General features: G+C 33.7%; 2 protein-coding genes across 2 annotated transcripts; both read right to left on the bottom strand.

Moving 5' to 3' along the window:
• Nucleotides 1-233: 233 nt before the first annotated feature.
• On the bottom strand, nucleotides 234-1,193 carry LOC110288714 (olfactory receptor 8K3-like). The gene has a single exon (XM_021154988.1). The coding sequence runs from the start codon at nucleotides 1,191-1,193 to the stop codon at nucleotides 234-236; it is 960 nt and encodes a 319-aa protein (XP_021010647.1).
• A 6,873-nt stretch (nucleotides 1,194-8,066) lies between these two features.
• On the bottom strand, nucleotides 8,067-9,029 carry LOC110289822 (olfactory receptor 8K5-like). The gene has a single exon (XM_021156210.1). The coding sequence runs from the start codon at nucleotides 9,027-9,029 to the stop codon at nucleotides 8,067-8,069; it is 963 nt and encodes a 320-aa protein (XP_021011869.1).
• Between the last annotated feature and the right edge of the window lie 4,063 nt (nucleotides 9,030-13,092).

The raw sequence follows: 13,092 nt of genomic DNA, 5'->3' as shown, positions 1-13,092 counted from the left end.
TATCTGTGTGTTATCTTTAAGTGATGGCATGAGGGTTTATATTCTCTCAACTTTTTTATAAAATCAACTTATTATAGAAAAGATACATTTACTTTTTTTTAATTTTGTTTGCATTATAAGTCTATGCTTAGCAGTAAATGTAATATAAATATAGTATATTGTTTAAATTCACATTGAAACTTTTTTTTTATATTTTCTGAATGCACATGGAACAAGCAGTGCACAAGAAAAAATTATATTTTATGAAATGCCAAAGAAAATAACTTACACAAATTACTCAATGTCCTTTTCAGAGCATATTTTACATCTTTGTTTCTCAAACTATAGATCAAGGGATTCAACATAGGGATCACCAGTGTGTAGAATATGGAAACCACTTTATCAGTTTCAAAGGAGTGGCTGGAATTAGGCTGCACATACATAAATATCAAAGTCCCATAGAAGACAATGACGACTGTCAGGTGGGACCCACAGGTGGAGAAAGCCTTCCGCCTGCCCTCAGCAGAGTTCATCCTCACAATGGCTATGAGGATGAGCAGGTAAGACACAAGGACAACCAGAAGAGATGAAATCAAATCAAAGGCTGCTAAGATTAAAATTATCAGTTCAACGTCATGTGTATCTGAGCAGAGCAGAGGTAACAAGGGGAGACTGTCACAGTAGAAATGACTGATGACATTATAGCCACAGAAAGACAAAGTGAAAATCTTAACTGTGACTAGAAGAGAAACAAATGTGCAATAGAGATAAGGAATTGCCACTAGTACCCAACATAACTTTTGTGACATAATGACAGTATAGAGCAAAGGCTTACAGATAGCCACATAGCGGTCATAGGACATAGCAGACAAAATAAAGAGCTCACTAACAATGAACACAAGAAAGAAAGAAAGCTGTGTGGCACAAAGTTTAAATGATATTGTATTTTGATCCACAACAAAATTTACTAACATTTTGGGTCCCACGGATGTAGAATAACCAAGATCTGTAATCGCCAGATGTTTGAGAAAAAAGTACATAGGTGTTTGTAGCTTGGAGTCCACTGTGGTGAGGATGATCATGCCCAAGTTTCCTATCAGTGAGATTAGATAGATAATGAGAAATAGTCCAAACAATGGGGCCTGAAGCTCAGGGCGGTCAGTGATGCCCATCAGGACAAATTCAGTCACCACTGTAAGGTTGTGTTTCCCCATCGTGGTTTATTAGAAAACCTGTTCAGAATACAGATATCAATATCATCAATAGCTATCTTATATGATCAACTGCCAGATTTTAGTATACAATATTAGTATAAACAATACAAAATTCAAAAATTAAAATGAAATTATAATGTAATTATAAAATCTTTGTTCTTAAATGACAATATATTTCATTAAGTTAGAAATGCAAAAGCAGACTGTGTATGTTAATTGTGCATGATTTCATTTGCCAAACATTTTGACACTCCCTATGCATTTCTAGTTGTAATATGAATGTAAACTTCTATTACAGCTTGGGGCATACAGTATAATCTTGTCTCAAAAACTCTGTACTAACCCAAAAGAAAATGAAACAAGTATAAATTCTTTCTCTCTCTCTCTCTCTCTAAATATATATTTATATACATATATATTTATATATATATCTAAATAAATATATATATATGTTTCCTTCTAATGTTTGATGTATCATTACAATCACATAGAAATCCTAGTTTAGTTAAAGATTATACTTAACATCATTTAGTCATGCAAAAACTTATTGCTGTATATTTTATAAAGTAGTAAAATCAGCTATTTCAGTATAAACAAATGAAAATTCTTACACCTATTGATTTACATTTCAATCATCAACCTACTGACATGTTAAATATATGTATAAATAAAAGCAATAAACCATATCACAATTATTTTTATGAGAATGTGAAAATTTCATAGAATTATTTTTATGAACATATTATCTGAATTGTTCTCCCTCTCCTTCTTTTACAAAACAGGATATCATTATACACCTCAATTGTACTCACACTTTTAACAAGCCTCTTACCTCACCCTCCTGATTTCCATGTTTTGAGATATATGTTGCCAACACTTAACATTATAGTGTATTTAGTAAATAATATATTCAAATGTAATTTTGGGAAAATGCTGCAAGAACTAAAAAAAATATATTATAAGCAATATTTTTAAAATTTCTGGATATGATGTAAATTATTTGGTAACTATAGGCAATAAGAATTTCTTCACATTATGATAAAATGTGAGATAAGGTAGAAAAGCCTGTGTTATTGAATTAGGGCTTATCTGAATGCCATAATGATCAGAAGCTGAACAGATTATAAAGTATAATGCATTTTGATAGAAGAGAGTTATCATTAAATTAGTAAAATCATGATATCTAGTGCTTTAAAATGAGAAAAATACTTTTATGATGAAAATTATATTAAAATCCATGTCTGGTGAAACATGAACAAAAATTAAAATATAGAAATTAACATACATAATATTGTAATATGCACTTAAATTATTTAAAAGATTTCTTTCCACATCATAAACCAGCTTTCTTTTTCCCTACTATGTCTTCAGTATTACCAATCTATTGTGTCGACCTATATGCCAGGAAGCAGTCTGAAATGAATATGCTCTAGGAGGGTAATACGAAGCAATATAAGCCTAATTATTTGTAATTATTGGAAGTGAAAAACTTACATTTGGTAAGAAGATGACTGTTTGCACATTTATCTTCTGTAATTCTTAAGTTAGTATATAAGTTAATGCATTGCATTATGACATATTTATACATAAAAGTAATCATTCTCTGATCTTTTTTGTCATCCTTAACTATCTTTCCTTCATCTCCGTAGAAAGCTCAGGAAGATCTCATTTTTTTTTCCAACGCATTCCAATCATTATGTGAGAACACAAGGGGATGTTGGTTTTCTTGTTAAGTCTGAAAACAACAACGACCTTCCTTTCACCAGCTTTAGATTTACATGGGAAGAATCAGATAGCTTTTAAAATTTTTACTGTGAATTGGGTCACTGCCATGTTTTAGCTCTGAATCAACACTTTATCCTATAAAGAAATTGTAAGTTTGTCAGATCTCATTGAAAAATCAAAGAACTTTTGGAAATTCTATGCACCATAACATTGGATTTGTAAATTTCTACTATCTACTCAAATAATCATTAACAATTGTATGACACTTGTTTTTAATAAAAAGCAAAATTTTTGGCATTATCAGAGAGTATTCACTGCGTAAATATTTGTAAGAATCTAAGAATATTTTCATCATGTTACTTTGGCATTCTCATTTTTATAGTTTACTGTTTTTTACTCTCAGTTTTTATCAGCTTGAGTTAAACATATACATACATAGCATCTTCATATAAGTAACAAAACAATGAGATTTTAAGAATATATTTTAGTTTATATACATAAAAGTAAGAAAACAATGAGATTTTTAAGGAAATATTTTAGTTTCTCCTTTGAAATCTATAAGTATCAAAAGGTTTATTTGAATTTATAGGAGAGAAGTCATATTCTAGTTACATTTGGTGGCAGAAAGCACTGAATATTGAATAATAAATGGTGATAATTTTCTGTGTCTTTGCTATTAAACTTAGATAATACATATGTCATTGAAACATTGTGGGTGTGTGTGACACATGATACTCATTTTTACCTGTGATGAATCATCTATCTTGCGTGTCATGTGTTTTTCACATGGAAAATCTAACACAATTTATATATTCTCTCATCTTTTGATATTCTCCCCCTTGGGAGGTGCCAAGCAATATTTTTAATAATCCCAGAACATTTCAGAGTATAAGTAAATGCCTAGAGGAAATTCATTAAATGAGGGAAACTTGTATTCCTTAGTGTATAAATGTTTACTACCAAAAGCACACACACACACACACACACACACACACAAAACACACAATTTGAAACTTCATCTCCTGATAGTTGTGTGGGAGAGAATTCAGCCCAGACTAGAAGCCTGACATTATACATAAATTAATATTTTTATAAAATGAACAAAAATTATTAAGCACTTTAATGTTTATTTTAACAGAACTTGAGGAAGTTACCACAGCTTAGCATCAATCTTGAGTGCTTACTAAAGAAATGAAAAACAAAACATGCAAACAAACAAAACAAAAACCAAACAAAACCAAAAGAACAACAACAAAAAGGAATCTTGCCAAATCTTTAAAGACTATTAAGATTTATGGTTATGTTATTTAGCCTACTCACATTTAAAGCTAAGATGCAAGTATCTAAGAGACAAAGGCAGTAGCAGTGACAACCTAGTAAACTTTCAGCAGCTGAGATACAAGGTCAACAATTACCAGCTTGAAGAAGCCATTTTTTAAATTAACCATTCTATTTGTTTACATCTCAAATGCTACCCCACTTCCTGATAACTCCTCCACAATCCCCTCATCCCACAACCTCTCCCATCTCCTCTTCTTTGCCTCTATAAGGGTGCTCTCCCAACCAACCACTCTCTCCCACCCATCCCTCCAGCATCTCAATATACTGGGCATCAAACTTCCACTGGACCAAGGACCTCCCCTCCCATTGATGTCAGACAAGGCTATCATCTGCTACTTATCTATCTAGAGCCATAGATCCCTCCCTATACTCTTTAGTTGGTGTTCTAGTCCCTGGGAGCACAGGGTGGTTTTGCCAGCTGATGTTCTTCCTATGGCTTTTCAATCCTCCTCAGCTCCTCCAGTTCTTCTGCCAGCTCCCACAGGAGGGTCCTTGAGCCTAGTCTGAAGGTTAGCTCCAAGCATCCACATCTGCATTGGTCAGCTGCTGGCTGAACTTCCCAAAAAGCAGCCACACCAGGATACTGTCAGCAAGTGCTTCTTGGGAATGGCAACAATGTCTGCTTTAGTGTCTGCAGACAGAATGAATTCCTAGGTGGGGCAATCCCCTAATGTCCCTTCCTACAGTCTCAGCTTCTTTTTTCTTTTTTTCTTTTTTTCTTTTTTCTTTTTCTTTTTTTCTTTTTTCTTTTCTTTTCATCTTTTCTTTTTGTTATGGTCCTTGTATTCATCTGACTAAACAAAATAATTTTATAACTGAGATAAAGAAAAGTAACATAAAAATCTTGTTTAGGTTTTGTATGCAGATGTAGTAGTTATACACACATATAAGTATATGTATAACAATAATACTTAAGAAGAATCAATGAATTTGAGTGGGAATCAGGTGATGGGAGGATTGAAAAGAAAGAGGAATGCATAAATAATACAAATTCAATGATGCACTCATGAAATTCTCAAAATATAAAAACATATACAAAACATTAACTTTTAAATTAATAAACTCTCTTTTGTACAAACATCTGGGGTAATAGCTAAAGAGGAAACATGAAAATGTTCAAACATGACTTTAGGAATTTTGTCATAATGATGAGGGATGGTGATTACAATTATCTGTTGGTATTAAGGTAAGGTTGAGAATATCCTATGAAATTCAGATGGTCCAGCAAAGTAAAAATGCAAGATTCTCTTTTAAGGTCTATGACCTAACTAGCATAGAGAAGCAGACTATGCTTCCAGTACTAGAGATTGCTCCCCTATTGTTGAGTGGAACCTAAATCTACTTAGTCAGCTGTTGGTTGCCACCAATGTGTGATTGACAGGCCTGCTTCAGCTTTAAAAGTAAGGAAAGGGTTTGGCCTGCCTTAGAGGATATGTTCTATTCTCTTAGTGAGCCTGGTGGGAATACTCACAGAGGCATAAAATTAAAGTTTAAACAGATATGCCAGCCCTTAATTTTTCTCAGATATAAAGAAAGACCTGCCATAAGACAACTTATAGGGAATAGAAATGATGTTTCTCTTATTTGGGAATTTTTAACCTCCTGACCAAGATTTCTACCTGGGTGCTGTCTACTCAATATCCACACCAGGAGAAGAAAGCTGTTCCCTCATGCACTATGTTAATAGTCTTTTATCTCTACTGTGTAAGTGCTCTTGCTACCCAACTTAACTGGATCATTAAGTGCCCAACTCTATTTCATCACTTAGACTGTTGTTATCACTTTGGCTGTTGTCTTCATTACTTTACTACTGTGAAAAATACCACAACCAAGACTACTTATAAAAAAGTGTGTTTATTGGAGATTTACATTTCATGACAGTGAAGACAGGAAGCATGACAGCAGACACACAGCCATAGTACTACAGCAGTAGCAGAGAGCTCATGTTTTGATCCACAAGAGGCAGAGAGCACAAAATGGGAATCATATGAGTCTTTGAAACCACAAAGCTAGTCTGTAGTCACATACTTCCTTTGATAAAGCCACATCCACTGATCCATCCAAATAGGCCCACCAATGAGGACAGGCCTTTGTGAAACAGTCTCATTAAAACCACCACAGATATTAATTGGAAACCCATGAGTTTGGGGAACATATCAGATCTCAATAGGGTTGATGCTATGATTTACAAACAGATACCAATAAAGGACAAAAGATTGGTTTCATGTTTGGAGAAACTTAGAAAATGTTCCTATCCATTATTAGCTTATTTCAAACCTAATGTACAAATATTCTAATAGAGAACACACAAAATATATAATTTCTGTCACCAGATTCACTAAGCAAAAGAAACACTAAAAAGAGCACTCAGCTTAGTGGTGGTGGTAGTGTGCATGTGGTGAGATTCATCTCTGTATGTGTCAGGAGAAGGTGGTTGTATTAATTGTAAACTGCTAAAGTTATTAGTCTCTTATAAACTCTTCTAACGATCTTGTGAATAGTCCCTGAAACCATACAAAATTCTGAATGTAACATCAGATTTGGGGAGACCTTTTAAAGGAAAAATAGGACCAGAAATAATGGGAATTTCATGGCATCCTGAATATAAATAAAAATAGAAATATACAGTAAGTTTCATCCATCATAATTAATTTAGAAATATATTATATTCTAATCAAATACAAAAGGCCCAGAGGATAGAAAATCAGACAAATTAAAGATATGTCATGTTCCGACATGCTCTGTACATGACATTGATTATATTTGCAGTAGTTTAAGTTCAAAATATAAAGTTAAATCAAGATTAAGCAGAAAAATATCCAACACACAAAATAAAAGTAGCAAACAAAATTCCCTACAAACCAAACAACCAAGTTCATGCCACAGACATTTAAGTAAACATATGCTCCTGTTTGTATAATATTTGTTCAGTGGAACTGATGGAAATATAGTGAATCAATAGCAAGAAATGTTAGGAGGAGGAAGTGACATTTAATGGAGTTCTGTAATTTTTTCAAAATGGAATATTTTATTTATTTACATTTCAAATGTTATCCCCTTTCCAGGTTCTCTCTCCGCAAACCTTCTATCCCATCCCTATTACCTTGCTTCTATGAGGGTGCTCCCCCTACCTCCCACCCTCTACCGCCTCACTGTTATAACATTCTTCTACACTGGGGCATGAGGCCTTCACAGGACCAAGGGCCTCCCCTCCCATTGATGCCAGATAAGACCCCTTCAGATCCATCAGTTCTTCCCTTAACTACTCCACTGGGGTCCCTGTGCTCAGTCCTATGGTTGGCTGTGAGCATCCGCATCTGTACTGGTCAGGATCTAGCAGAACCTCTCAAGAGACAGCTATATCAGACTCCTGTCAGCAAGCACTTCTTGGCATCAGCAATAGTGTCTGGGTTTGGTGTCTGCATGCGGGATGGATCCCCAGGTTGGGAAGTCTCTGGATGGCCTTTATTTCAGACTCTGCTCCACTCTTCATCCTTTTTTTTTTTTTTTTTTTTTTTTTTTGACAGGAGCAATTCTGGGTTAAAATTTTGGAGATGGTGGGTGGCCCCATCCCTCAATCAGGGGCAGGGGGCCATGCCTAACCTCTGGATATGGTCTCGACTGGTTCTCCCTCCCCTGGAGTTCTGTAATTTAAGAACTATTTTGTGTAACTACAAGGGATGCATTCTAATGTTCTATATATTATCATGAGGTTTTCTTCTTTGTCCATAGAAAGGAATATACTAATATAGAGCATTATATTGACTTATATTCATCACATTTTATTCAAGAATTACAAATTAAAGATTAAGTACAAAGTTTACATTGATACCTAAAGACTCTTAGAACAGAATTCTTCACTTCTTTGTTTCTAAAGCTGTAGATCAAGGGATTAAGCATTGGAATCACTAAAGTATAAAACACAGAGGCTATTTTGTCAGTTTCAAAGGAGTGTGTGGATTTAGGCTGTAAGTACATGAAGAGTAGAGTTCCATAAAATACTATTACCACTGTCAGATGAGAACCACAAGTTGAAAAGGCCTTTTTCCTTCCATCTGCAGAATGCATTCTATATATGGCCAGTAGAATAAGAAGGTAAGATACTAAGACTACAAAGAGGGAGGAGATCAAATTAAGTGCTGAAAATAATATGATCAACAGTTCTATATCCCTTGCATTTGAGCACAGTAAAAGTAACATAGGGACATTGTCACAGTAGAAATGGCTAATGACATTAGAGTCACAGAAAGTCAATGTAAAAATCTTACTAGTTATCATCACAGCTTGGAAGATACTGTAGAGATAGGGAATGCCCACCAGAACGTGACAGCGCCTCTGTGACATGATTGCACTGTAGAGCAGAGGATTGCAGATGGCCACATAGCGATCATAGGCCATGGCAGACAATATAAACAGTTCACTGATGATGAATGCAATGTAGAATGCCATCTGCACGGCACAAGCATAATAAGAGATGACATTTTGTTCCACCACAAAATTTACCATCATCTTGGGGTAAATAACAGTGCAATTGCCAAGATCAATGAAAGCCAGGTGTCTGATAAAATAATACATTGGTGTGTGAAGGCGAGAGTCCAACTTGGTCAAAATGATCATGCTCATGTTGCCTATCATGGCGACTCCGTAGATGACTATGAAGACCCCCAAAAGCAGAAGCTGCAGCTCAGGCCTGTGTGTAATTCCTGTCAGAATGAATTCAGCTGGCACTGTTGAGTTCCTGTGGCTCATTTCAAGCTTCTGAAAAGACATGAAATTCCCAACAACTTAAGCATAGAATCAATCAAGCAAATTCAAAGACAAGATAAAATGTCATATTTACATGGCTCATAGAAAAATGATTTAATCAACTAACAGGACACCATAGAGCTCCCAGACACTAAACCACCAACTAAAGAATACACATGTGTGGGTCAATGGCTTCCATTACATATGTAGCAGAGGACTACCATATCTGGCATTTATTTGAGGGGTCGTTCTTGGTCCTGTGGAGCCTTTTTGTCCCAGGGAAGGGGGATGGTAGAGGGGTGAAGAGGGAATGAGTATATGGACAAAGGGGACATTAGAGACAAAGGGGAGGAGGGATGGGATGGGGATTTGTGGAGGGGAGATCAGGAAGGAGGACAACATTTGAAATATAAATAAATAAAATCACTAATAAAAAAAGGAAAAACAATTTTTAAAGTCTGATTCTAAATGTTAAAACAGATGGGAAGCTCTACCTTCTAAAGACACTCGACATTATTTAAATTCTTAATAGAGCAAGAGAGAAGATAAAATTTGCATTCTAATGGCTGCGAGAGAAATGATTTTAATATTTTCTCAGCTATTGGCAATACAATTAATTGATTCTTGTACCGAAATATTGAATATATTTTATTTGCACTAGTGGACTATATTATTTCTTAATAAAATGTGATCTATGTATGGTAATTCTCATTGAGCTTGGATATTTATAAATACAAAGGTGGAGACAACATGAAACTAGTGGCATTTAAATTTAGCTTTGTGTTTGGACGTTTATGGTCCCGTGTAAGGCTTGTTATAATTGACTTAAAAAGCTCAAACTATGTCAAACTTTCAAAGAAAGGTATAGGCTTGTTTAGTACTAAATGATAAGCTCTGAAAACTTACATAAAATAACATATGGAATAAACTCTATACATTTAAGAATTATATATGTGTTATATATGTATGTGTATATATATACACACACATATATATATATATATATATATATATATATATATATATATATATATCACATATATACATGCAATAACAATTACTAAAAAGAGACAATGATTTTGATGGAGGATGGAGAGTAGGGAGGGTTTTAGGAGGCAAACAAATGGATAAATGTTGCAATTATATTGTAGTCTACAAAATAAAGAGTCAATTAAACTCATTTTTTGCTTTCCATTCTGAATTCTTTCCACTATATTTTAATTAAAACCACGAACTATTTCTCCAAGTATTTGTAGGGTCCAACTACATTGTCAATGAATTGATGATACTATTTTTGAAAATTACTGGGAACATTAAAAAGCAACAAATTACTAAGAAATATCATGAAACAACGTTGTACACCTATGCAGAAATGACTTTAAAATACTTACTCTGTAGTATGTGAATGAGAATCTGAAATTTCATTAACAAAATAGCTAGTTAGGTTAAGGGTTTATCTATCTTGTTGATTTTCTCAAAGAACCAGCTCTTGGTTTTGATGATTTTTTTTAAATTGTTGTCTTTGTTTCTAATTGGTTGATTTCAGATCCAAGTTTGATTATTTCATGCCATCTAGTCCTCTTCGGTGTATTTATGTTCTAGGACTTCCAGGTGTGATGTGAAGTTGTTAGTGTAACATTCTCTCCAATTTTTTATGAAGACACTTAGTGCTATGAATTTTGCTCTTAACACTTCTCTCCTTGTGTCTCATAAGTTTGGTTATGTTGTGCTTTCATTTTCATTGAATTCTAGAGAGTGTATAATTTTGTTCTTTATTTCTTTCTGAATAAGTCATCATTGTGTAGATAGTTGTTCAGTTTCCATGAGAATGTGGACTTTCTGTTGTTTTTGTTGTATTGAAATCCAGCCTTAGACCATAGTGATCTGATAGAATTCAAGAGATTATCTCAACTTCCATGTATCTGTTGAGGCTTGTTTTGTGTCCAATTATATGATCAGTTTTCTAGAAGGTTCTGTGAGGTGCTGAGAAGCAGTTATATTCTTTTGTTTTGGGGTAGAATGTTCTGTAGAGTATAACTTGGAATGTAGTGTAATGCAATAGCCATAAAGTGTAATCTGTGGTTGTTGACAATTCCACGAATCAGCTCTTCATAAGTGTTGGGTTTTACTTTCTGACAAGAACATGAGGCTTGGAGAAGAGGGTGACTGTACAATGCTGGGATATCTCTGTCCCCTTCCTAGCTGAAGTTGGCTTTTGCTTTGCCATTTAGTCCTACTCTAATTTAAAGACCCATCTTCACTCACAAATAACAAAGAAAACCCTATTTCTAATTGAAACTTTAATTTACCAGAACATAGCTATATTATTGTAGCATCATGAGATGTGTTGAACTGAGAAAAATAATTAAGAATCAGAGTAGTAACTTGATTTTACTTTAATGTTTTTAACTTGTTGCCATAATTACTCTAGATCATTTCTCAAATCTGTCTACATTTTCAGTGTCAGTGATTATATCCTACTGAAAATGTCTAGGTATGTTAGCTTTTTACTCTTCTTACTTTACAAAGAAAATCTCTTGGATTTTTAAAAAATATTTTATTTTATTGAGAATCAATGATACACAAGCAAAATAGCCTCACAAAATATTAACCTTAGTACTTACAGATGACAAAAGTTATGAAGAGTTGGCACAGATCTTTTTAGACCATATGAATGATGATAACATTTAGGAATTAATTGGTGTTAAGAGTTTTTTCCAAAGGTTCCTACCTCTCTAAAATTGCTAAATACTTTCATTTGCTTAATATATGCAGTGTTTAGTATTAGAAAAAAAACCCCGAAGTTAAGCAATATTGTAGACACTAAATCAAAGGATAAAAGCTTGTGAATGTTTGTCCAAGTGACATTCATTAACAAATCAATTTTTACTTTATGTAACTGCAAAGAAATACCTTAAAATATTCCATTTCAAAGTGGTTTCCTATATATTCATATTTAAATTATATATTAATTATACAAATTGTAAAACATATACTAATTTTACTTTTATATTTATCTGAAAATCAAATGAAACTACACATTTCATATTTTCACCTGGAAATCTGAAATCAATATTTTTAGCTGGTATAGTCAATAATGGAATTTGTAGCCTTGTTTTAATTTTCTTTTCTACTTTCAATATCCAAATCCCACATTGATCTGTAAAGAATGTTCACCAGCTATTAAGTTCATAGAATTTTATTTTTTCTCCAAAGAAAATATTCATGTAGGTAATAACAACTATGAAAGCAGGTACTTAATTTCTGCAATATACTTGAGAGTTAAAGATCTTCTGTAAAAAGAATCATTGAATCAAAGGATCCAAGAAAGTAAAAGAATCATAGAATCTAAGTCAAGGAGGATTAGAAGACTCATGTTCTCATAGACTTGTGGCAATTTCTACTCACCATTCACAGTCTGATTTCCTTCTCCAAAATTATTCTCTCTTTTGCTCTAGAGAGAAGAATTCATAGTTTTCTTATAATTTATGATGTTCCCAGAGGTGATAGCATATAATTTGTTCAGTTTATTATCTGTAAATTATCTGAGAGATTTTAAACAAAATTGTATTGATGTCATACAACTTTTCCCCACTGAGAAAACACAAACAACAAGAATAATCTGAGGAATTTCATGGATACCCAAAGGGTTTATGGTCCCTAATCAAGTAAGTTACATAGCCAGGGATTGAGCCATTAATGGAAAGCACTGTGGTGCCAGTTTATTCCTATAAAATAAAGAAGTATCCTACTGGTCATCAGCATCACTTTTCCAATGGGGTTGTTATCACACAGAAGATTTTGAATGCATTTTCCGTAAATATTTAGTAAGCTGTCAGTGTTGTTGGCTTGGGGAAGATAAGAGTACCAATACAGTATGATTGAAATGCATTATATATGTTTACTTTATCTTCAGCTTCTTTTTAGTTTTAAATATTTTCTTTTTATCAACAACTGAATGAAAAAAGTGCCAATTAAAAGAAAACTGTCTTTTATTTTTGTCTGCATAGCATGGCTTTGTGATTCTTAGGTGTTCTCAACTACCAATGGATCATTGCTGTTAGTGATAGCCTATGTTGCTGATTGT

This window comes from Mus caroli, unplaced genomic scaffold, assembly GCF_978045245.1.
Source record: "Mus caroli unplaced genomic scaffold, Mus_caroli_1 scaffold_2, whole genome shotgun sequence".
NCBI lineage: Eukaryota > Metazoa > Chordata > Mammalia > Rodentia > Muridae > Mus > Mus caroli.
Note: the sequence above shows the minus strand (reverse complement) of the source record. Positions and strands in the feature narration are given on the sequence as shown.

Bases quoted from the DNA above. Each gene is read 5' to 3' on its own strand.
- LOC110289822 (XM_021156210.1), bottom strand. From the start codon at position 9,029: ATGTCTTTTCAGAAGCTTGAAATGAGCCACAGGAACTCAACAGTGCCA.
- LOC110288714 (XM_021154988.1), bottom strand. From the start codon at position 1,193: ATGGGGAAACACAACCTTACAGTGGTGACTGAATTTGTCCTGATGGGC.